The sequence below is a fragment of the Thamnophis elegans genome, chromosome 5 (assembly GCF_009769535.1).
Source record: "Thamnophis elegans isolate rThaEle1 chromosome 5, rThaEle1.pri, whole genome shotgun sequence".
Classification (NCBI taxonomy): Eukaryota; Metazoa; Chordata; class Lepidosauria; order Squamata; family Colubridae; genus Thamnophis; species Thamnophis elegans.
This window is the reverse complement of record NC_045545.1, coordinates 8,379,808-8,404,633: the sequence shown is the minus strand read 5'-3', so window position 1 is coordinate 8,404,633 and position 24,826 is coordinate 8,379,808. Positions and strand designations below refer to the sequence as shown.

Below are 24,826 nucleotides of genomic sequence, written 5' to 3'. Positions count from 1 at the left end.
TTAATTTGGGATCCCCTTTATGCTTCCACCTTTCACTGTGCAGTGAAGCTTTCAATACACGTGGTGGATATTTAAAATATTCTCTGAAGCCTAGAAGGTTGGGACATTTTAAAACGACCTAAGGGTGAAACTTCAAATGAATAGAATAGAATAGAATAGAATTCTTTATTGGCCAAGTCTGATTGAATACACAAGGAATTTGTCTTTGGTGCATATCCTCTCAGTGTACAAAAGAAAAGATACATTTGTAATGAATCATAAGGTACAACACTTAATGATAGTCATAGGGTACAAATAAGCAATCAAATCATACTAGGAAACTATCAATATAATATATTGATAGTTATATTTATATCAATAAATCATAAGGATACAAGCCACAAAGTTACAGTCATCCAGCGGGAGGAAATGGGTGATAGGAACAATGAGAAGATTAATAGTCATACAGACTTAGTGAATAGTTTGACCGTGTTGAGGGATTATTTGTTTAGCAGAGTGATGGCATTCGGAAAAGAACTGTTCTTTCGTCTAGTTGTTCTGGTGTGCAGTGCTCTAGAGCATCGTTTTGAAGAAAGGAGTTGAAACAATTGATGTCCAGGATGTGAGGGATCTGTAACTATTTCCACAGCCCTGTTTTGACTCGTGCAGTAAGCAGGTCTCAGTGGAAGGCAGGTTGGTAGCAACTGTTTTTTTCTGCAGTTCTAATTACCCTCTGCCCTGTTTAGAAAATACATCTCCCTATTAATTATACTACTGAAACGAAGGGAAAAATAGTAAAAAAGTTGGGTTCTGTAAGGAGAAATCCTCAGTTCCTTCAGTCCAGTTATTTAAAATAATTCCTTGGGCTTAATACGCTATAGTTCAAGGGTATATCTTTTTTTATCAAACTGCTTGATGAATCCTGGGTCCTCATTAAAAAAAAAGATTTCACAAGCCCGAGATCTGCTTGCCTTTATTCTGGCAATACAAAAAAATATGTTAAAAGTGGTATATAGCCTAAAGCATCAGAACAGATTGGCTAAGCATTGGGGGTTTGCAATGTCTTCTTACATTGTTGAACTGGCTCATGAATGATTTCCATTAATTCTCATTACGCATTTGTCACTGTGTATTTAAGATCTAGATAATCCATTAAATATATTCAGATATTTTTTTCCCTTAAAATGTCCAGACCAAAGTGAACACTTGGCAGGCTTAAATTGCTCCGGTTAGATTTGGAGGGGAACAGGATGAGGATACGTAGCCATAATCTTTTATTGCTTCAATTTGTTTCCCAGTTATATTCATTATTCATGGGGAAGGAAAGTGAACTACTGGAAGTATTCCAAACCACAAGGTTGCAATCCTATATACATTATCTTGAAATGTCCCTTTGAACTCAGTGAATCCAAGTAGACTATGTGGGATTATTATCTGGCTCATTCAACATTCTATTTATTCTATTTCTATTTATTGATTTATAGGCCGCCCAATCCCAGAGGACTCCGGCGCTTACAAATAAAAATTTAAATTAAAACAAACAAAACACAGCAAATTAAAAGAACCAACAGACACACCCGTCTAAGTGCTAAGGCTGGACCTCAATCAAGAGGTCACAGCCCCAGGCCTGCCGAAAAGCCAGGTTTTGATAGCTTTTTGGAAGGCCATGAGAGTGGTAGGGTCCGGATTCTCGGGGGTAGCTCGTTCCATAGGGCCGGAGCGGCAACAGAGAGGCCCTACTCCGAGGCGTCGCCAGCCGTCATGTCCAGCTGATGGCACCTGGAGAGGCCCATCCTGTGCGATCTTATCGGTCTTAGGAGATATGCGCAGAAGACGGGTCTCAAGATATCCGGTCCTAGGCAATGTAGGCTGTTAAAGTGATAGCCAGCACCTTGAATCGTGCTCGGGAGACCAATGGGCAGCCAGTGCAGCTTGCGGAGGATAGGTTGTGTGGTGTGTACCTTGGTACACCCAGTATCGCTCGCTGCGGACTGCATTCTAGGAATAATTGTAGTCTCCGAACACTTTTCAGGCAGCCTGAAACATCATGATTCACAAGATAAATAGCATAATGTGGAAATCAAGAAGCCCAGATCACGAGAACAGGGGAAACATTTCCAATCCAAGCATCCTCACATTTGGGTTCGGGCTCCCACTATCCTGTTCAACCATAGCTCTATAACAGAAAACCATGGGCTACATCATGTGAACTCTCTCTCTCGGACTGCTTTATATAGAGATAAGATTCTACATGCTTTCCCAAAGAATGCTTTCTAGCTCTTGCAACTTCATTGGTTTTTGTTCGTTTTGGATTACTCACCCTGGAGATCGGTGGGGGTTCTAATCCCATTCCAACCCGTTCGGTTGGAACGGGGCCGTGGCGTCCTCGTGCACGTGCGCAGTTCACGCATGCGTCTTAGCGGCCTGCGCGATGCTCCAGCTGCTCATCGGAGAATCGCCCAGGCGCTGTATGTGAGCCAATGGTGGCCGGGGGTTAATGCAGCACTGCAGGCTACTGCTAGATCAGCAGGTCAGGCGGTTCAAATCTCACCGTCTCAGGTTGACTCAGCTTCCTCCTTCCGAGGTGGGTAAAATGAGGACCCAGATTGTTGGGGGCAATATGCTGACTCTCTGTAAACCGCTTAGAGAGGCCTGAAAGGCCTATGAAGCGGTATAATTAGTCTACTGCTATTGCTATATATAGCTATTGCTATTGTATGTGCCATCCAGTGCTCACGGAGAATCGCGCAGGCGCTGTATGTGCCATGCGCCTGCTGGAAGCGCAGAAGCCTTCAAAGACTGGAAGGACCGCGGGCGGGCGTGGGCCCTTCGCCGTTCCTGGAAGTTACTTACTTCCGGGTTCGCCGACCAACCGGTTTGCAGGGACCCGCCGCGAACCGTTGAAAACCCCCCCTGGATACATAGAATATGCCTGCAGCTTAAGCAGAAATCACATTTGTGTCCTGCATCATGATGCTTTTCCACTAGCAAGATTGGTAGCCACATTTCAAAATTTATGTTCTCCAGCCTGACGCTTCATAGAAGCGCTAGACACCTATAATCCACCAGCATACTATTAGCAGATGTTTAGGCCAGACTTCTGTAATCTGATGAGTTCCAGATGAATTGAACTCCCAACTGCTATAATCCTCTAGGCAGTACAGCCTTTGGCCGTGCTGGCTGAAGACTACATAAACCGATCCAACCCTTTTGAAGAGCGAAAGATTGAGGAACTCCTGTTAATTATCTAGCAGGCTGCTGGAATAGGATGGTACACACGCATTTCTAGTTTCGTACCTTGTTCAACTCTTTTCCAAACTTTTTCTCCTTACAGCTTTGCCCGCACTTCTTTCTTACTTGAATTCATATGGGACGTAGCTAATTCCCAGTTCTGCTTCTACAATGAAGATAAACTGGGAGGCTTGGAGTTTGGCGAACTGAAGTTCCATCAAAAAAATTTTTTTAAAAAAGTCTCACTGCAGAATTATAAAAAACATACTCTTTTCATTTCTTTCTTTTTATTTTTTTTAACTCTCTTAAGACTAGCGGGATAGGTGGCAAATAAATTTGACATATAAATAAAACATCAGGAAGAAGAATAGTGTTTACCTGATAGCTTATGTATATATTATTCCGTTTTAAGTTCGAGGTATCAAGAGGGCAAGAACATGAAAGCTACAGTATGTTTCTATGGGACTAACTTCTAAAGTTTGCATTTTTACTGAAACATTTTTGTGTTTGCTTCCTGTTGAGCAGCATTGTCTCTGACAATTGTCTTCTGTAGGATTTTTGTACCGCCCCTAAGTTTGAGTCTCGGTGTCGCAGCACCCTCTACTGATCAGGAAATAAGTTAGCTGCTGTGGATAATGTGTACACATTCTGATTTTAAATCAGTGGGAGCTGTGAATGTGTGTGGAAAGCGGGGAAATGAAGGTGAAAAATTCTTGATTCATACTTGATCACATGTGCATGTAGGTTCTTGAGGGTTTCACACAGGGGTGGGTTTCAACCGGTCCGCGGCGGTCCGCGCGGACCGGTTGGTCGGTGAACCTGGAAGTAAGTAACTTCCGGGAACGCCAAAGGGTCCACTCATCCGCACTCCTTACCGGTCTTTGAAGCCTTCTGCCCTTCCACGCAGGTGCATGGCACATGCAGCGCCCGTGCGATTCTCCGCGAGCAGCTGGAGCATCGCGCAGGCGCTAAGACGCATGCATGAACTGCGCGCGTGCACGAGGACGCCGTCGGCGGGTTGGAACGGGATGAGCAACCCACCACTGGTTTCACAGGTGGATAGTTTTCTTAAGGGAGTAGTAAAGAACTAGTTTGCCACTACATTCTCCTGAAATGTTTTTTTTTTCAACTTCCCTATCTAGTCTTCAGTGCTGGCAATTTACCAGTCCAAGTAGCAACTAAATCTAATCCTGTTTCGCATTTTCACTCAACTGTAGTTGGATACATGCTGCCAACCTGCAGTAAGTTGGGGAAAAATAAATTATTTCTGAAATTATTTTTAAAACCCAAACAGAAGTGGAGTAGTATAACATGTGAAAACTACTTCATAATATGAATGTAAAGGTGTCCGTGTGAGGAATGTGTGAATTGTTTAATTTTTTTAAAATTTAAACGATTGGGGTTTTTTTTGGCCTAAATCCAGAGCTGTCAAACTCCTGGCCCCTGGGCCGGATGTGTCACGCACTGGCCACGCCCACGCCCGGTTTAGCGATACATCACATGACGCCGCTATGATGACGTGAGTGTGATACTCCTGGCCTAAAGCCACTCAGTTTTGAGCGTAGCCCTTGGACTGCCCCAAACGCTAACACAGCCTCTTTTCCATGGGAATCAATATTTAAAGCAATTAATGACAAATAGTTGAAATAGAATTGTATAACTATAAATGCACATTCGTTGAGACAGTTTGACTTATTACTGGTCACTTAGTGACGTTCAAAGTTATGAAGGACCCCTGTAAAAGCTACTTACGACTCAGTTCTGAACTTTCTCATAGTCACATGACTGCATTCTGGGGGCCTCAGCAACTGGTTCATGTTTACAACTGTGTACAGCGGTCTCCAGTCATGTGGTTTCCATTTATGACACTTTTCCAGAAGTTGTGTTTCCTTCTGATTTCGGGGGGGGGGGGGGGAAATGCCCACAAGTGAACAATGGGTTTGTTTAACAATCATGTTTGCTTTAAGACCATCACATTTGCTTACAACACTACTAAAAAGGTTGTAAATTTGATTTACAAATATTATTAGAAGTAGCATAGCAATAGCAATAGCAGTTAGACTTATGTACCGCTTCATAGGGCTTTCAGCCCTCTCAAGCGGTTTACAGAGTCAGCATATCGCCCCCACAGTCTGGGTCCTCATTTCGCCCACCTCGGAAGGATGGAAGGCTTGAGTCAACCTTGAGCCAGTGAGATTTGAACCGCTGAACTGCAGATAACAGTCAGCTGAAGTGGCCTGCAGTACTGCACTCTACCCACTGTGTCACCTCGGCTCAAGTAACATTAGAAGAAAAAAAGTTAAAGGTTGCATGATGGCGTGGGCCAAAAATTTTGGTTACAACATAGATCTAGCGGATTGACTTGTAGATGGTGGGTTCCCGCATGGCTGATTGGGGAATTCTGGAGTTGAAGACAGGAGGTCTTTAAGTTACCAATGTTGAACATTTTTGTTCCAGAAATTTGGCTCTGCCTTATACATCTAATCCGTACTGTGTATTGAAATGGGATATGGTTGATCTCTAGGCCAAATGGAATGAGGTTTCCTATTTCTTCCCAAGTTCGTGAGTAGGGCGCATTTTCTTGAGAAGGTTGCTGCTGGGCGATATAAATCCTTTTCTCAAGTTGGGATAGCAATAGCAATAGCAGTTAGACTTATATACCGCTTCATAGGGCTTTCAGCCCTCTCTAAGCAGTTTACAGAGTCAGCATATCGCCCCCAACAATCTGGGTCCTCATTTCACCCACCTCGGAAGGATGGAAGGCTGAGTCAACCTTGAGCCGGTGAGATTAGAACTGCAGATAACTCAGCTGAAGTGGCCTGCAGTACTGCACCCTAACCACTGCGCCACCTCGGATCCCCTTTATGCTTCCACCTTTCACTGTGCAGTGAAGCTTTCAATACACATGGTGGATATTTAAAATATTCTCTGAAGCCTAGAAGATTGGGACATTTTAGAACGACCTAAGGGTGAAACTTTAAATGAATAGAATAGAACAGATTCATAACGAAAATTTACAAATATTTTTAGAAGTAACATTAGAAGAAGAAAAGTTAAAGATTGCATGATAGCGTGGGCCAAAAACTTTGGTTACAACATAGATCTAGTGGATTGGGAAAGAATTTGGAACACAAATTATAAACTAACACGATCAGCAGCACTTAAAGAAAATATACAAAATGTTTTACCATTGGCATTTATCACCACAAGATTGGCTAAAAGTACCCAAACATGAAGCCGACCTGCTGGAAGTGTAAAAAAGTACAAGGGACCTATTATCACATATGGCGGACCTGCCCGGAAACACAAAAATATTGGACAAAAATTTGGAAATGGGTGCAAGAAATTACAGGAGACAGATAAAATAAAACCCGAAATCTTTCTACTGGGAATAATCAAAGGGAAATATACAAAGAAAATTAAGTACATATTAACACATCTGCTAACTACAGCTAGAATAGCATTTGCCCAATGCTGGAACAAAATAAACCCCATTGGACGAATTAGTGATTAAAAAAAAACTTTGGATTGTGCAGAGATGGACAAATTAACTGAAATTAAAGATAAAGAAGAGTCGGAATATTATGAAATTTGGAACAATTGGTACAAATGGCTGCAAAACAAGAATAAAATTAATTAAGCCAAAAAAACAATACACAATATATATAGAACTGTGTGTAAAGGTGTGTAAATATAGAAGAGAAATATATTACATGTACAGTATGATGACATAACAATGTTGATGTAATGACTGTAAGGTGTTGTAGAAGGAAAAAATAAAAAAATCTGCTAAAATAAAATAAAAAGGTGGTAAATTTGAGTCTGGTCATGTGACGACTGAGTTTATAACCATCACAACTTATGACAGTAATTGCCAGTCTCATTTATGCTTGGAACTAATAGGGTTATGTGTGTTACCTCTGAAAAGAACAAAAACACAACAATCCCCAAAAAGGTACATTTATGCAAGGCGCTGTCTCCAGCAAGCTCTGAATGTTGATGGTCTCCAAGTAACCTTCTGCAGGAAGGACATCTTAATGAGCATGGAGCATGGTGCACCAGTCACATTTTCTTCTGATCAGCTGGAATGGTGTAGACAGAAGACCAGATACCTGTCTCATGGGCTGTCCGCTTGTGATAGTTCTTCGTTTTCCGTAGGAACTTCCCTAGGCGAGATCTTGAGTAATAAAAGATGGTTCTCGCTAGTGGTGGAGGCAGCATCCAGACTGGGTTAACCTTCATCCACTCATCTCAAGGACTGAGTCTGATAACGTTTAACCACGCCCCCGGCTAGGTAGACCAGCTTTAGACTCATCCCTCATGAGGGCGCTGCGTCATCGCTTCCTCTCCGGTCTTTAAAAACCAACTTGGATGGGGATTGAAAAGAGTTTAGGTTCAATTAAGGCGTTTCTGAGTAATAGGGATGCCAGAAAGTGTCCCCAATATCAAGCCCTCGTGGGACAGTGAATTTGAGGGTCTGAGCCTCAAACCCGTCAGGATAGCATGGTGGGATTCAATAATTTTTTTGAACCTACTCTGGGGTGTGGCCTCCTTTGTGGGAGTGGCTTGCTAGCCATGTGACCTGGTGGAGTGGCTTGCGCGGCCATGTATTCTCTCTCTCTCTCCTCCATCTCTCCTCTCCTCTCTCTCTCTCTTCTCTTTCCTCCTTTTGTCTCTCTGCCCCTTTTCCTTTTTTTCTTTCCCTCTCTCTCTCTTTCTTTTTTTTTCCTTTTCTTCTCTCTCTTCTTTCCTTCTTTTTCTCTTTTTTTCTCTTTCTTCCTTTTCTCTTTCTCTTCTTCTTTCTTTCTTTTTTCTTTCTCTTTTTTCTCTCTCTCTCTCTCTCTGTGAGTCTGTTCTGTCTGTCTCTCTCTCTCTCTCTCTCTGTGTGTGTCAGTGGTGGTTTCAAAAAATTTTGAACCTACTCTGTGGGTGTGGCCTCCTTTGTGGGAGTGGCTTGCCAGCCATGTGACCTGGTGGGAGTGGCTTGCCGGCCATGTGTTTTCTCCCTCTCTCCCTCTCTCTGTCTCCTTGTCTCTTTCTTTTTCTATCTTTCCTTCCTTTTGTCTCTCTGCTCCTTTTCTTTTTTTCCTTCATCTCTCTCTCACTTTTTCTTTCTTTTTTTTTCTTTCTTTCTTTCTTTCTTCTTTCTTCTTTCTTTCTTTCTTTCTTTCTTTCTTTCTCTTTCTCTCTCTGTGTGAGTCTGTCTGCTGTCTGTCTGTCTCTCTCTCTCTGTCTGTGTGTGGTGTCAGTGGTGGGTTTCAAAAGTTTTTGGAACCTCTTCTGTAGGTGTGGCCTGCTTTCCGGGTCCACTGGTGGAACCTCTTCTAACAGTTCGGTGGATTGAACCGGTTCTACCGAATAGGTGCGAACTGGTAGGAACCACCTCTGCAGGGTAGGTAGGCTGTCGCTTGGGCAAAAGCGATTCAAACGGCGTTAATCAGCTTCCCGCGGTTTGTACAGCGCACTGGCTGTCAGTTTCGCCTTCCCTATTTAAACGCTTATCTTCAGAAAAGAAACTATTTGGCTCCCTATGGTTTTGTGGTTTCATCTGACAGCTATTTTGTATGTTTTGAGTCGTTTTAGGTCTGATTGCAAAGATACAGAATGTGTTTTGATACAGTTCTTGTTTTGTGGAATCTACCTGAAACAAATCTAAGATTAAACAATAATGCCAAGTAATATTCAAAGTGTGGCAGGTACTTCTTAAGAGGATATGAACTCAGAAGATGTAATTTCATATTGGTAACCCAGAAATGGACTGAGAGATGCGGTGGCCTAGAGGTGAAGATGCTCTAACACCATCAGGAGGCTGAGAGTTCAACCCTAGGCAACGACAGATGTTTCTCTATCAGGGCACAAACTGCGAACTTCATATAGGTGTTAGGAAGGGCATCCTGCCAGTAAATGCACAGCTCCAATCGCCTGACTCCACCCCAATAAAAGGATTATAGGGTCATAAAAAAACCCTAAGTGGGCTAAAGGTAGATCAGAATCTACAGACAGTTATTTGTAATAGCTAAAGAAGATCTAAACTCCCATTTTACAATAAATACTCCTAGAGTTAGATGGGTAGATGCACAAACAGACATGAATGTCCGTGTCTAGGGGGAGGGAGAGGAGAGGCTACTGAAATGAAGAAAATTCACGGTAACCCACCTTAGAATTTTTTTTTTCCTGAAGGACTGGACAGTTCTGAAGACAAAGTCTTAAGCTCAGTGTCTGCTCGGAGATAACCAAATGCCTTGATTTTAAGTGTTGTCTCTTTGGATGATTTGAGGATTATAAGAGGAAAACCTGGAGTCTCACTAACAGTTGTCCACCAGTGGCGCACTTGATCTAGTGCTGTGTGAGACATCTATGCCAACCTTCTCAAAACCTCTCAAAAGTGACTTGGTTTTAAACTACCATCACAGGAGGAAACTATTCGGAAAATAATGGAATGTGCCGAAATGAGTAAGCTTACATTTGAAATTAGAGAACGAGAGGACGAGCAATATTATAAAGTATGGGTCTTGTTTTACCTATGACTAGATAAAAAGAATCTGGGAATGACACTGTTACTTATATAGTAATAGAAAGGTTATAGTTATTGTTACAAAGTTTTTTTCCCTCCTGGTTATGATATAGAGCACTATTCATATGATATATAAGGACATAATGATCTTAATGTATAAGAGTGGATGATTTGAACACTTTGGTATAATTGTATTAGTGAACATTTTATATTAGAAAGATCTTTGTATATTAAACAGACCAATGATGATGTAATGAACAATGGATATACTATATTTGACACTACTTAACCACTATATGGATTAATAGTTAATAATGGAAAACTACTTCTTCGAACTCTGGATGATAGGTGGCATTATGGTCAATTGAAAATATGAATGTATATTATAAATTAGTGGGAATTCTTTGTTCTAATCTCTGCTTTTCTCCGGTTCCACACAAAACCGCGGATGACAAAATCGCACTCTCGACGAAAGCGCGTACGTGACGTCATCACAGCGCGACGAAAACATCGCGCTGTGATCGATAATGTAAAAATAAAGCGAAAACCTTACCCTAACCCCCCCAAACCTAACCCTTAACCTAACCCTAAACCTAACCCTAAACCTAACCCTAAACCTAACCCTAAACCTAACCCTTAACCTAACGCTAAACCTTACCTAACGCTAAAACGTAATCCTAACGCTCTAAACCTAACCCTAACCCTTAACCTAACCCTAACCCTAACCCTAACCCTTACCTTTATGTGAATCGGCTTGCTTTAATTTTATTTTTATTTCAATTTTTAATTTTTTTCGTTGCGCTGTGATGACGTCAAATGCGCACTTTCGTCGAGCGCGCTTTTGTGGACCGCGGTTTTGGACGGGTCACGTTTTCCTCCTTGGAGATAGGTGATATTATAATACTTTAAAGACTTATTGTTACTTGATAGATAATTATGAACTCAAGGAAATAAGGATTGTTACAATGAAAGAATATTAATGGTAATTTGAACACATAATGCTCAACGACAGCGAAATATTCAGTTAGGTTTAATGCAAAACCAGTGATGGTTATTCTTAATCTTAAGAATTGATGCACAAAAACTTGTAACCAAACGACATGCTTGATGAATAGAGGAAAGAGGTGTTTTTTTTCCTCGCTCTTGTTTTGTATGTGTGGTTTTGTTTTTTAAGAAAAAGAATAAAATATATACTTTTTAAAAAAAGTGACTTGTTTTTAGTAACCTGGGGAGGCTGGTTGCATTCTAGCTACAGGAAAGGTCACAGCCTCCGTGGCCCTACAGAAAATGAAATAGTCTACCAGAAAAAATAAACATAGTTTCCTGCCAAGGAAGCTGTGGGAGTTATTGTAATAAGGTTTCTGAGAAACAGAATCATAGAGTTGGAAGGGACTTTGGTGCAGGATAATTTTTTTTTTAACCTGTGGAAATTAAGCAAACAGCAGGATATACCAGCCTGGTCACTCCTTGTAGAAATCATACTTGTAGTTGCAAATGAGTTATTAACTATAAGATTGGTCTACTCTAGACTGCCTAGCTCAGTGGTAGTCACCTGGTCCCTACCGCCCACTAGTGGGCGTTCCAGCTTTCATGGTGGGCGTAGGGGTTTGCTGTAACTCTGCTTTATAAATTTATAAAGTAAAGTTATTTAGCAGTTAGCAATAGCAGTTAGACTTATATACCGCTTCGTAGGGCTTTCAGCCCTCTCTAAGCGTTTACAGGGTCAGCATATCGCCCCCCACAGTCTGGGTCCTCATTTCACCCACCTCGGAAGGATGGAAGGCTGCGTCAACCTTGAGCCGGTGAGATTAGAACCGCTGAACTGCAGATCACAGTCAGTTGAAGTGGCCTGCACTACTGCACCCTAACCACTGCGCCACCCTCGGCTCTACTTCCCTACTTTATAAATCACCATTAATACGGAACCGGTGGGCGGTTAGAAAATTTGACTACTAACAGAGATACGAAAGTGGGCGGTAGGTATAAAAAGGTTGACTACCCCTGGCCTAGCTCTATATTCTCAAGGTCTTAACCAAAAGATTTTTCCTGTATGCTGTTTTGAAGAAAAGAAAGAAAAAAAGTCTTGGCCACAAGAAATTCAGCACGGATTATTATTTTAGTTACCTGAAAGGAAGATATGTTTCTTTTTCAAAGAATTTACCTTCGAATTGGAAAAGTTGCCTTCAGTTAGCTGAGATTCTTGCCATGTTTTTTGGGGAGGGTGAGGACCTTAAATGTGGATTCCTTCTCCTTTGATTTTTTTTTTGCAGAATTTGTTGTGGCTTGCCAGCAGCCAGTGGAGCAGATTTGGATAGTGAGGAGGTTGGGAGGAAACATGGGCCAGTCCTGGAGTCTGGGGAAGGCTCTGATGAGGGGAGCCAGGGCCGTATGCCAGCTCACGCCCTCGTGACCTCAAGACTGGACTACTGCAATGCGCTCTACATGGGGCAGCCCTTGAAAAGCAGTCGGAGACTTCAACTTGTCCAGAATGCAGCCCGCGCGAGCGATTGTGGGTGTACCTCGATACACCCACGTTACACCTATCCTCCGCGAGCTGCACTGGCTTCCAATCGGTCTCCGGATACGCTTCAAGGTGCTAGTTATTACTTATAAAGCCCTTCATGGTATTGGACCTGGGTACTTGAGAGACCGCCTGCTGCCAATTACCTCCCAAAGACCCATTAGATCGCACAGGGTCGGCCTCCTCCGGGTTCCATCCACCAGCCATTGCCATCTGGCTACGACCCGGGGGAGGGCCTTCTCTGTTGCAGCTATCCGGCCCTTTGGAATGAACTCCCCGCGGAGATTCGGACCCTCACCTCTCTCCCGGCTTTCCGAAAAGCCGTTAAAACCTGGCTGGGGTTGATGAGCTCCCTTCCCCTCTGACAGGTGTGGTTGTTGGTCATTTTAAAATGTCTGTCTTGTATTGTATGTGCCCCTTCCCGTTGAGTTGTTCGCTGCCCTGAGTCCCTTTAGGGAATAGGGCGGCATATAAATAAAATAAAACTTCAAACTTCAAACTTCAAGTTATCAGCTGCCTTCGGAGTCAAACATCAGTGAGGCAGATGAACAGCTGGAGCCTGTTCCCAGTGTGCGCATGCGCAGAGTTGTCAGACGAAAGGAACAGCTAAAGAACAGGGGTCAACTTGGGAGTAAGGCCACAGGTGGACGATGAATGGCCTCTCCCAGAGGAAATAAAGAGGAGCGAAAGGGGAGTGGAGTTTGCAGGAGCAATTAGTTTGGCTTAATTGGTTCGTGACTCTTTGAGACTCCTTGCCAAGTTTTGCAGATATCAGCCTGGCAGCTCTCCAAACCAGATAAGGTCCGTGATTGTAAATCCTCTCTTGAAAGACTTTGCTGGATGTGAATGAGCAGAATTCACAGTAAATTAATAAAAAAAATTTTTTTTTTTTGGTTAGGACAAGGAGTTTGCTTCATGCTCTTGGGAAACCTAGGTCAAAACAGAATGATCTCCAGTGGCTCCTGACAATTGGATGCTAGAATGCAGTGAAAATAAGCAGGAGACTTTTCAAGTTGGATTGTCTTCTTATCTATCGTTGCTTATTTTGCCGCGAGTTTTACAGTACAGGAAATAATGTTTATTAATATCCGAATGATTCTTATCTGCAAATCTCTCGATTCTCCCCAGGAATTACAGTTTGCTCTCCATCGCATTCCCAGAAGTCGAGAAGTCCGTCAGTCCTGGAGCTCTTCACTGCTAACCACCATTCATTCTTTATCTTATTCTCTTCCTTTGGCCTTCAGGCTCAACCCAGATGTGGTACGTAAATCCACTAATGTAATGAAACAGTAAAGAAACTAGCCAGTTTCAAAGATGTAGCTAATTGAAAATAACAGAACTTTGGTACATGTAATCCAGTGGTGGGATTCAGCCAGTTCGCACCTATTTGGGAGAACCGGTTGGTAACTTTCTAAGTAGTTCGGAGAACTGGTTGTTGGAAGAAATCTCCTTTTGTTTTTTCCCACTTTACAGGGCTAATCCTGTAAGGAAGGCAGGAAGGAAACATTCTGGTGTTGTTTCTAGCCTAATTTTGGTTGTCTTGCTTACAGAAACTGCCTCTCCGGTTAACCCTTATTACATTGTAACAGTTAAGGCCGCCAATCGATGTGAGTGACATTGAGTTGGCCACGCCCACCCAGTCACATGACCACCAAGCTCCACCTACCCAGCTAGTCATTAGGGCAGAGAACTGGTTGTTAAATTATTTGAATCCCACCACTGATGTAATCCTCAATTTACGATCACCATTGGGTCCAACATTTATGTTAGGTGAAAAAATTGTTAAGAGAGTTTGGCTTTAACATTTGTTAAGTGAATCACCGCATTTGTTAAATTAACAACATGGTTGTTAAGTGAATCTGAATTCCACATTGTCTTTGCTTGTCAGAAGGTCACGAAAGGCTATTACATGATCCCGGGACACGGCAACAGTCATAAATGTGAGTTAGTTGTCAAGCATTCAAATATAAACCATGGGGATGTTAAAACATTAACATTGGTTAGAGCCAAGGTGGCGCAGTGGTTAGGGTACAGTACTGCAGGCCACTTCAGCTGACTGTTATCTGCAGTTCAGAGGTTCTAATCTCACCGGCTCAAGGTTGACTCAGCCTTCCCTCCTTCCGAGGTGGGTGAAATGAGGACCAGGATTGTTGGGGGCAATATGCTGACTCTGTAAACCGCTTAGAGAGGGCTGAAAGCCCTATGAAGCGGTATAGAAGTCTAACTGCTATTGCTATTGCTAAAACAGTTGTGTGAAAAAGCCACTTTTTTCAGTGATGTTGTAACTTTGAACGGTCACTAAATAAAACTGTTGTAAGTCGAGGACTAACTGTACTTACTGTATATGGCTATATTTAGGACTGGGGGGGGGTGTTGCAGGATTTTTTTTTTGCTATATTCCATTTTACATATTTCCAAATTATAAATTATCGCAGGACCATCTGTCTTCAGGAGGTTCCAGACTTTTTCTCTTGCCCGTAGACATGCTTATTATCCACTATGGAAAAATAGAAGTAAATATACAGAAATAGCCAGAGCTTTGGCCCAAGAGCCGAGGTGGCGCAGTGGTTAGGGTGCAGTACTGCAGGCCACTTCAGCTGACTGTTATCTGCAGTTCAGCGCTTCTAATCTCACCGGCTCAAGGTTGACCTCAGCCTTCCATCCTTCCGAGGTGGGTGAAATGAGGACCCAGACTGTGGGGGGCGATATGCTGACCCTGTAAACCGCTTAGAGAGGGCTGAAAGCCCTATGAAGCGGTATATAAGTCTAACTGCTATTGCTATCTCCAGGTCTCTTCGGAATTGCTTTCTCAACTCAACAACTGCAAAGCAAAGGAATGGTTTTGTGAAACCACCTCTATTCTATCGCTTTCCTCCCTCTATATTGATTTTTTTCCCCTGTTCATTAAAGAGGAAGCAAAATGCCTTAATTCCGATTTAAAAGACACAATATGAGAAAAGTGCATTAGAGCATTGGCTTGTTAGAGAGATGGTTTCTTTTTTTTTTTTTAAATTTTATTTAAACACATAAACACATCAACAAAAACAAACACAGGACTTAAAACAACATGGGAACAAGAAGTTCCATCGTATATCATACAGCAGTTTCCGTATCGGTTTCTTTGCAGTTAGTGTTTTCCCTTCTATACATTTCTATCTTGCGTTCATAATCTCCTTATTCGTTATCCATTTTTATGTGCTATTCTATATTTATTTATACTTAGCTATTTATAACAAAATATTGTTTACCTATATTGTGCTTTATATTCTTACTGTCATTTATTCTCTTACATATAATTATAGATATACATTCACATGGTTATTCTTTTTCTTTGCCATTCTTATACTTTCGTTATTCCATTTAAAAGGTTATAATATACAGTTTGGGTTGCTTTGTTTACCATCCCTACCGCCTGTTGTAACACCACCTTCTTTTCCCTTTCTTTTCTCCCTCCCTTCCTTCTCTACTTCCTTCCTTCCTCCTCTCCTTCCCCTTCCTTCTTCCCTTACCTCTCCCCTACTCCTACCCCTCTCTCTTCCCCTCCCTGCCCTCTTTCCTTCTCTTTCTCTCCCTTCCACCCTCCTCTCCTTCTCTTTCTCTCCCACCCACCTCTCCTTACCTCTTTCTTCTTCCCTTGCCTCTCCTCCACTCTTCCTCCTCCTCCCCTCCTACTATCTCTCCTTCTCTTTCTCTCCCTTCCACCCTCCTCTCCTTCCCCTTCCTTCTGCCCTTACCTCTCCCCTACTCCTACCCTCTCTCTTCCCCTTCCTGCCCTCTCTCTTCTCTTTCTCTCCCTTCCAACCCTCCTCTCCTTCTCTTTTTCTCCCTTCCATCCACCTCTCCTTACCTCTTTCTTCTTCCCTTGCCTCTCCTGCACTCTTTCTCTTCCCTTCCTACTATCTCTCCTTCTTTCTCTCCTTTCCACCCTCCTCTCCTTTCCCTTCCTTCTTCCCTCCCTTCCCTACTTCCTTCCTCCTCTCCTTCTCCTTCCTTCTTCCCTTACCTCTCCCCTACTCCTACCCTCTCTCTTTCCCTTCCTGCCCTCGTTAAAGAGATGGTTTCATTTAGTTCCTATTGATTCTATCGAGTTTTCATCGTAGGAGAAATTGTCTGGAAAAATCAAACAGCAAGCATCACTGAGCTAGGCGGAAAAGTTTAAAGAGAAGTAATTTAACACTTTCTTAAAACAATATTTCGCTTAGAGGAGAATACTCTTGTGACAGATGCAAGGAATAGTGACAAAAGTTTGCTCTCTGGTAACAGTTTAACTTTTATGCATCTTTTTTTTTCATTTGAAATAACAGTGCCAAAAAAGAAAACCTCTCCCAACCTCAGAACAGTTTGCCAAATGTGACATGAACTTTGCACTGAAATTTATTTTATGATTTTAAGAGGTATATTAGCCACACAGTAAATCTGCATCTGTCGTTGTGGTAAATCACAGGTTTATCAAATTATTGACACTTCAGTTAGTGAGTCAATCACACTCGGGACCTAGATTTAAACAGATAGGGCACTGGTTTGTGAGTTGAATATGCTAGAAGTCAGCTTGAGCTGCAGTTCATAAGCCATAATTAATTTCCTCTTCAACTATACCAGTGTTTCTCAACCTTGGCAACTTTAAGTCCTGTGGTCTTCAACTCCCAGAATCCCCCAGCCAGCTATGCTGGCTGGGGATTCTGGGAGTTGACGTCCACAGGACTTAAAGTCGTCAAGGTTGAGAAACACTGAACTATACTCTTTCAGGAATGGGGAACCGATAGTTCTCCAGATGTTCTGGCACTGTTGTTTCTAATATCCGTCACTAATAGTCAAGTTGTATGAGACTGCTAAGAGTTGCAGTGGAGGCAAATCAGGAGAATGCAGGCTGGCTACTCATCGAACCACTCCATAGTTTAGATTAGGGGTATCAAACTCTATTTCATTGAGGGCCGCATCAGGATTGTGTTTGACCTTGGGGGGGGGGAGGTGGACATGGGCAGGATGGGCGTGGCCAGCTCACCGTCACTCGTGTTGAGGCTCGGATCGCATGCTGCCCTCCCGAATTCCGTTTTCACTGGCGGAGGGTTGCAGGAGGCCGTCACAGCCTCCCGAGAACCTGTTTTGCTGGCAGAGACACCACAGGCTGGTCCTTCGCTGTTTCCAGGGTGGGCCAGATCTAAGCACCCAGCGGGCCGGATTGGGCTCACGGGCCTTGAGTTTGATACCTGTGGTTTAGATGGTAATTGTTGAGAGATGAGAAGAGAAACAGTGAGCAGAATCCGAACACATTTGCTTCATTCATACTTCCCAGTTTAAGGGCAAGGGTTGACTTCTGAACGAAGCTGAAGCTACTTTCTGTCTTCTCCAGAAATGTATTTATGATTGCAAGACAGCCAGAGTTACCCAAAGATAAGATGAGAGGCCAATAAAATTTGTAAATAAATAGATAATATTTATTTCCTAGGAGCAATAGAATAGCAATAGCAATAGCAGTTAGACTTATATACCGCTTCATAGGGCTTTCAGCCCTCTCTAAGCGGTTTACAGAGTCAGCATATTGCCCCCAACAACAATCCGGGTCCTCATTTCACCCACCTCGGAAGGATGGAAGGCTGAGTCAACCTTGAGCCGGTGAGATTAGAACCGCCGAACTGCAGGTAACAGTCAGCTGAAGTGGCCTGCAGTACTGCACCCTAACCACTGCGCCACCTCGGCTCTGTGTTCCCCAACATTTCCAGATCCCGCAGACTGGCGGGAAGGGGATGGTCCCACGCGAGCAGTGCGCCCACCACTTCCGCAGCCCCCTTCCAAATGGCTCCTTTGGATTTAAAATTAACCCAAAGGACTTTAATGTAGCCCAAGAAACATCCATCTTGACGTGCCCATCCCCACAGGCAGCGCAGTGGTTAAATGCAGCACTGCAGGCTACTTCAGCTGACTGCAGTTCTGCAGTTCGGCGGTTCAAATCTCACCGGCTCAAGGTTGACTCAGCCTTCCATCCTTCCGAGGTGGGGTGAAATGAGGACCCAGACTGTGGGGGTGATATGCTGACTCTGTAAACCGCTTAGAGAGGGCTGAAAGCCCTATGAAGCGGTATATAAGTCTAACTGCTATTGCTATTGCTAATTTCTCCTTTGCTTTCTCTTTCGCCTCTTGCCGCTAGATTAGGAAATCAGTGCCTCTGTTCCAGGAGGCCATATCCTTCAGCTAACGATTGTTGATTAAAAAGAAATCATTAATTTGAAAGGTCAACTGATTTGCCTCATGAGAGACATGAGCTACTTCCTTTGAATCAAGTCCCTCTGGAGACAAGCCTCATAATAATGGAAGGGGAGAATTGTGCAACATTTGATCATACTTTCCCCAAACAATTTGCTTCGTTAACTGTGCTTTCTTTAATCTCATTATCATATAGTTTATCAGAATCGGACCAGAGGACTAGCTTTGATCTCAAAACAGCCCCCACGGCCTCATATATTAATCTGCCTTTGGGTGAGAGTGTGTTTACAGAGCCACTAAGCACCACATTCTTGGCAGACCACCAGATCCCGTAGGTTTGTAAGAGAGAAACAAAAAAAAGTCAGTGCTGAGTTGACAACATTTGTCAGAGATGCCTGCCAGGGAATTCAACAATTAAATGTTTAAAATAGGAAGTGCTCAGAAAACCGACAGACATCCCAAAATTACATAGCTGCCATGATGGAATTTATGGAGCGTTTCTGGCATTAATCAGCGTAGGCAGAGTCATTTCCCTGTCCATGTTTCTACAATATTGTTAATAAACAACAATGTAGGATTTTTGGAATGCTTTTAAGGAGTTCCTTGTATAGATTAACAACTGATCTTGCAAATTCTTGGGTCCTCCCAAACTGCTTTTTTAACTGCAGCTGAGAAACCCTAGGAACCCGAGAAATGTTAGAGGGAGATAATAATTAAAATTTTCATTGCTTTCACCTTTTAAGGACTGGGGGCAGAAAGCAGAGGCCATCAGTTTGAGCTTTGCTGGTGGGCTAAGATAATTATCTAAAGATAACAGCTAAAAATAGGCTGTTGCGCCACCATATTTGCGTTCCAACCACAATATATTAGCTATATTTAATGCTGTAAAGAAGATTGGTAGGCCTAGTATTTATTTGTGCTTAATTTTCATTGTTTTAAGCCAAAACTTACAATCACATTATGACTTGGTTGGTACAACATATGAGCCCTTCCAACAATTGCCCCCAAATTATCTTTGTATTGCAACATGGTGGCCCAGGTCTTTATAAGGTAGTTGCTTGTTCTTTCTTAAGTCAACAAAGTAACCAGTCAAACGAGAGTGCAAAAGTGATAATGCCAACCTGTTTTACTAGCCTGGGTTCTCCCTTGCTCCATCCTTAACCATTTGTAGTTTAATAAAAAGGAGGAGGCGGGAAAGAAAGGGGGAGATCCTTTGAGAGGTGCGTGCAATGAAATTTCATTTTAATGTATGCCAATTTTCGTACATTCAAAGGTGACAGTAAAGTTATTCTAAGTTCTAAGTTTAAGAAAGAAGATAAAGGCGAAAACAGAGGTGGGTTCCTACCAGTTCGCACCAGTTCGGTAGAACCGGTTCGTCAAATCTACCGAACTGGTTAGAAGAGGTTCCACCAGTGGACCCGGAAAGCAGGCCACACCTACAGAAGAGGTTCCAAAAAATTTTGAAACCCACCACTGACACATACACACACACACACACACAGACTCACACAGAGAGAGAAAGAGAAAGAAAGGAAGAAAGAAATAAAGAAAAAAAGAAAGAAAAAGTGAGAGATGAAAGAAAAAAAGGAAAAAGGGACAGAGAGACAAAAGGAAGGAAAGAGAGAGAGAGAGAGAGAGAGAGAGAGAACACATGGCCGGCAAGCCACTCCCACCAGGTCACATGGCCAGCAAGCCACTCCCACAAAGGAGGCCACACCCACAGAGTAGGTTCGAAATTTTTTTGAAACCCACTACTTGACAAAAACATTTGTGTTTTGATGCCTGATGATCAAGAGACCAATCCTTTTCAAACTGTCTCAGTAATTGGGATCTATTTGGCACAGAAAGTAGATCTCAGGAGGTTTTTTTTTTTTTTTTTTTTTTTTTAAAAAAACCCTAGAAAAATCTCATCAGGATTATACCGGAAATAAGATTGGATTTACTTTTAAAATTCATTTCCTGGGTAGCCAAAGGTTCTTTTCTCTTAATTTCAGGAGGCACCAGGATGAAATCTACACTCCTCAGGTGCTCCTATAATTACAAAGAGGTTTTTTTGTTTTAAGCTTAAAAAGATTTTTAAAATCCTCCCCCCAGCCACTTTAGAAATGTTAGAAAAGAAATGCCATCTCCATCTGTTTCTGCCGTATTTTTGTTTCCTGGGAAGGGCAAATGCTAGCTAGGTGGATTTCATTTTGACTTAAGTGTTCCTCCTGCCATGGATGTGCTAGCAGCAAACGTCCCAGTTCTCTTCAGACATGATTTGGTGCATAATTACTTTTAAACTTTTTTTTTTTCTGGAGCCAGTCAAAGGCTCCAGAAAGTGAAGCAAGAAGCGGAACAACCAGTGCTGTATGAAAAGTTGTGTGCTTAATATTTTGGCTGTCTAGGTCCTTTGATGACATTTTTAATCATCTCAAGGGATCAATCCTACTTCTTCTGTTTTCTTTTGTCTAATTCTTCCTGTTCCATTGCTATGCCTGAGTAACAAGTTAGGCATGCATGGTGAGAGACAGAAATGGCCCAGAAGCCAGGATGATGGTGATATGATGATGGTGATGATATAATCCTTATACTTAACATTTAACATATTTTAAAAGGAACCCTAAATATTGAATCAACGATGTTATGACAGCTTTGGCAGCTAGGCCAAACTGTAATTGCACAAACTAGTTGAATTCGGGCGACACTGTCAGAGAAAAAGGTACTTGGTTCTAGGCCTCCACAGAGGTTTCTAACTTAGACAAAATTTAACTTTAGGGCTTTCTATCTCTTAGTCTTTGGGTGCTTAATGTTTTTAAAATAATTTAAAAGAAATTCCTTCCATTTGGGAAATGCCTCCCCCCTCCCCTCCACATACACAGAATACTTCATGTCTAGAGGTGGGTTCCTACCGGTTCGCACCAGTTCGGTAGAACCGGTTCGTCAAATCTACCGAACCGGTTAGAAGAGGTTCCACCACTGGACCCGGAAGGCAGGCCACACCTACAGAAGAGGTTCCAAAATTTTTTGAAACCCACCACTGCTCATGTCCCTTTTTCTTCAAAAGAGCTTTTTAAATAACACGTGTATATTTGCCTTTTCTTGCTAAAATGCAAGAAAAGGTTTGTCTACGTGATTCTAATTTTCAGAGTTTCTCTTAGAAAAAAGTTTCAAAGTTTCTCACAACTCCCTTCAGAGTTTTCCCACCTCATGTATCAGAAAAAGTCTGGTAACATCTTTTCAGAATCGTGACCCGTCAAAACCGCGGTCCACAAAAGCGCGCTCGATGAAAGCGCGCATTTGACATCATCACAGCGCGACGAAAAAAATTAAAAATTGAAATAAAAATAAAATTAAACCAAGCCGATTCACATAAAGGTAAGGGTTAGGGTTAGGGTTAGGGTTAGGGTTAGGGTTAGGGTTAGAGCGTTAGGGTTACGTTTAGCGTTAGGTTAAGGGTTAGCGTTAGGTTTAGCGTTAGATTAACGGTTAGGTTTAGGGTTATGTTTAGGGTTAGGTTAAGGGTTAGGTTTAGGTTTTCGCTTTATTTTTACATTTATCGATCACAGCGCGATGTTTTCGTCGCGCTGTGATGACGTCACGTACGCGCTTTCGTCGAGCGCGCTTTTGTCTACCGCGGTTTTGTGGTGGAACCTTTCAGAATAACACAGTTATGTTTTTTTTTAATCAAATGGGTTAGTCTGAATAGGTGCTATCAGATTCCTTCTAATTTTGGCTACTATAGACTAACACACTCTCCTCCTACAATGTCTGCCGTCAGTAAGTGAAAGAGTAATAAAGTAAAGATTACATTTTGTCCTCTAAATGGGTTTCAGGCTTGTTTACAACCAGATGGGTAGAAATAGCCAGGTGACTTAAGTCTGACAGCAATAACGATGATAAAGGATGCAGCCATGTCCTTCAGGCCACATGATTACTATATATCTTTAAAAACATCAGATTAGGTATTATAAATGGAAAGTTGAAGGAGGCATCCCCGTATTTTTACATCCTACTTTTGGAGGTAAGTAAGCTACATGCCAAATTAATGTGCTTACAATCACTGTTAACAGCTACCTTTTGTTGCAGAAACATTCAGACAGCAGAACTATATTAAAAGAGGCCTTTATTTCACTTAGCTAAGACTTTCCGTTCTCTCTCCAGCTTTCAAAATGTCTTAAGTTCATTGCACTTCAGTAGCGTGCTAGAACAGATAATGTGGCATTGTTCCTTTCTATTACAATTCACATCAGACGGTCCCTTTCTTTTTAGTAAGACCAGTATGATGACTTATATTCCAATATATTTTCACATTCTTGTGTCACATTTCTTTTTTTTTTCTTTTTACGTAGATAACTTAGATAGGTTGTGGGTTTTTTTTCAACTGAAAAAGCACAAATAACTTAAGACTTACATACCGTTTCACAGTAGCAATAGCAATAGCAGTTAAACTTATATACCGCTTCATAGGGCTTTCAGCCCTCTCTAAGCGGTTTACAGAGTCAGCATATTGCCCCCCACAGTCTGGGTCCTCATTTCACCCACCTCGGAAGGATGGAAGGCTGAGTCAACCTTGAGCCGGTGAGATTAGAACCGCTGAACTGCAGATAACAGTCAGCTGTAGTGGCCTTCAGTACTGCACCCTAACCACTGCACCACCTCGGCTTTCACAGTGCTTTAAAGCCCTCTCTGAGCGGTTTTTACAGTCAGCATATTGCCCCCAACAGTCTGGGTCCTCATTTTACCGACCTTGGAAGGATGGAAGGCTGAATCAACCTTAGTTGGCACAGTGGTTAGAATGCAGTTTTTGCAGGCTACTTCTGCTGATCACCCGCTGCCAGCAGTTTGGCAGATCGAACCTCACCAGGCTCAAGGTTGACTCAGCCTTCCATCCTTCCGAGGTGGGTAAAATGAGGACCCAGATTGTTGGGGGCCATAGGCTGACTCTGTGAACCGCTTAGAGAGGATTGTAAAACCGTGTGAAGCGATATGTAAGTCTATTGTTATTGCTATTAGGCCTGTGAGGATTGAACTGCCGAACTGCTGAAGTAGTATGCAGTACTGCATTCTAACCACTGCACCACCCCAGCTCTTGATTATATTTATTAGAGGGAATGCCTAGTGTGAGATTCTTCCCAGAACATCTGGGCAATACTTACATTTTATAGAGCCGAGGTGGCACAGTGGTTAGGGTGCAGTACTGCAGGCCACTTCAGCTGACTGTTATCTGCAGTTCAGCGGTTCTAATCTCACCGGCTCAAAGTTGACTCAGCCTTCCATCTTTCCGAGGTGGGTGAAATGAGGACCCAGACTGCGGGGGGCGATATGCTGACTCTGTAAACCGCTTAGAGAGGGCTGAACGCCCTATGAAGCGGTATATAAGTCTAACTGCTATTGCTATTATACTTCTTTTTCTAGACGGAGCAGGAGCAAGTTGTACTTTTTTGGGGAGAATACACATTTGATATGTACAGTCAAATAATTTTGCATTTATAAATCTTGTAACTGTAATTTTAATCATATTTTTATCTAATGCATGGATTTTCTCTGACGTGCTTGATTTTTTTCTCCTCAGCAGGAAAAAAAATAATCTATTTTTACTAACGCGCAAACATTTTGGCAGTAGTAGCCCAAGACGTAAAGGAAAGTCATCTGCCATTTCCTCCTGTTTCTTCTCCCTCTGACCTTTGGCAGACCCATCCCTATTATGCCTGGGTCAGGTCAGCCAGCTGATCCCCTTATCGTGTCACTGGAGAATATCCTCAAAATAACTCATTGTGAGGTTGCCGTAGTCTGCACAAAGTGGATTGTGACCTTCTAATGATTGTTAACTCTTACGTTCTTCTCACAGTGGCACATATTGTGTAATCTGCTGTAGTAGCAAGCCACTCAGGAGTTTTCCACATGTTAGGAACAAAAGCATCCCTTCCAGATGTCTTCAGGAACTTAACAATTTCAGTTTTGGCTGGAATCCAACACCTGGCTTCTTCCATTGCCTGAAATTGGGAGTCTATTAAATTGATTGCCAGGACTCTACTATGAGACAATAGCCTATAACAAAATGAGAAATAACTACGAGAGGGCTTCATTCCACCTAATTATAGAAATGATCCTGTTTTTCTAAGCAACTTTTGACCATTGAATTGCATAGTTCAGAAAGTAAAGACAATTACCAGGAACACAGTTGTTTGGGTTTCCATATTGACTTGAGAAACACAGATTAAATAAGCCTGCATTAAAACGCTAAGCAAACACATTCCTAATGCCGAAGGCGCACAGAACACTGTTACCTTCCCACCAAACGTGGTTCCTATTTTTTCTACTTGCATTTTTGAAGGTTCCGGAGGGCAAAAAACGACACTATGGGTGTTGAGGACTTGAAAAGTCCTTGACATATAACC

At 42.4% G+C, this 24,826-nt stretch overlaps 1 protein-coding gene across 1 annotated transcript in view; it reads left to right on the top strand.

Annotated features, from left to right (window-relative positions):
- ALG14 (ALG14 UDP-N-acetylglucosaminyltransferase subunit) overlaps positions 1-24,826 on the top strand; it is a 52,774-nt gene that overhangs the window by 4,200 nt on the left and 23,748 nt on the right. Inside the window, 1 exon segment of the mRNA XM_032218921.1 lies at positions 13,374-13,505. Coding sequence (XP_032074812.1) covers positions 13,374-13,505 — 132 coding nt within the window.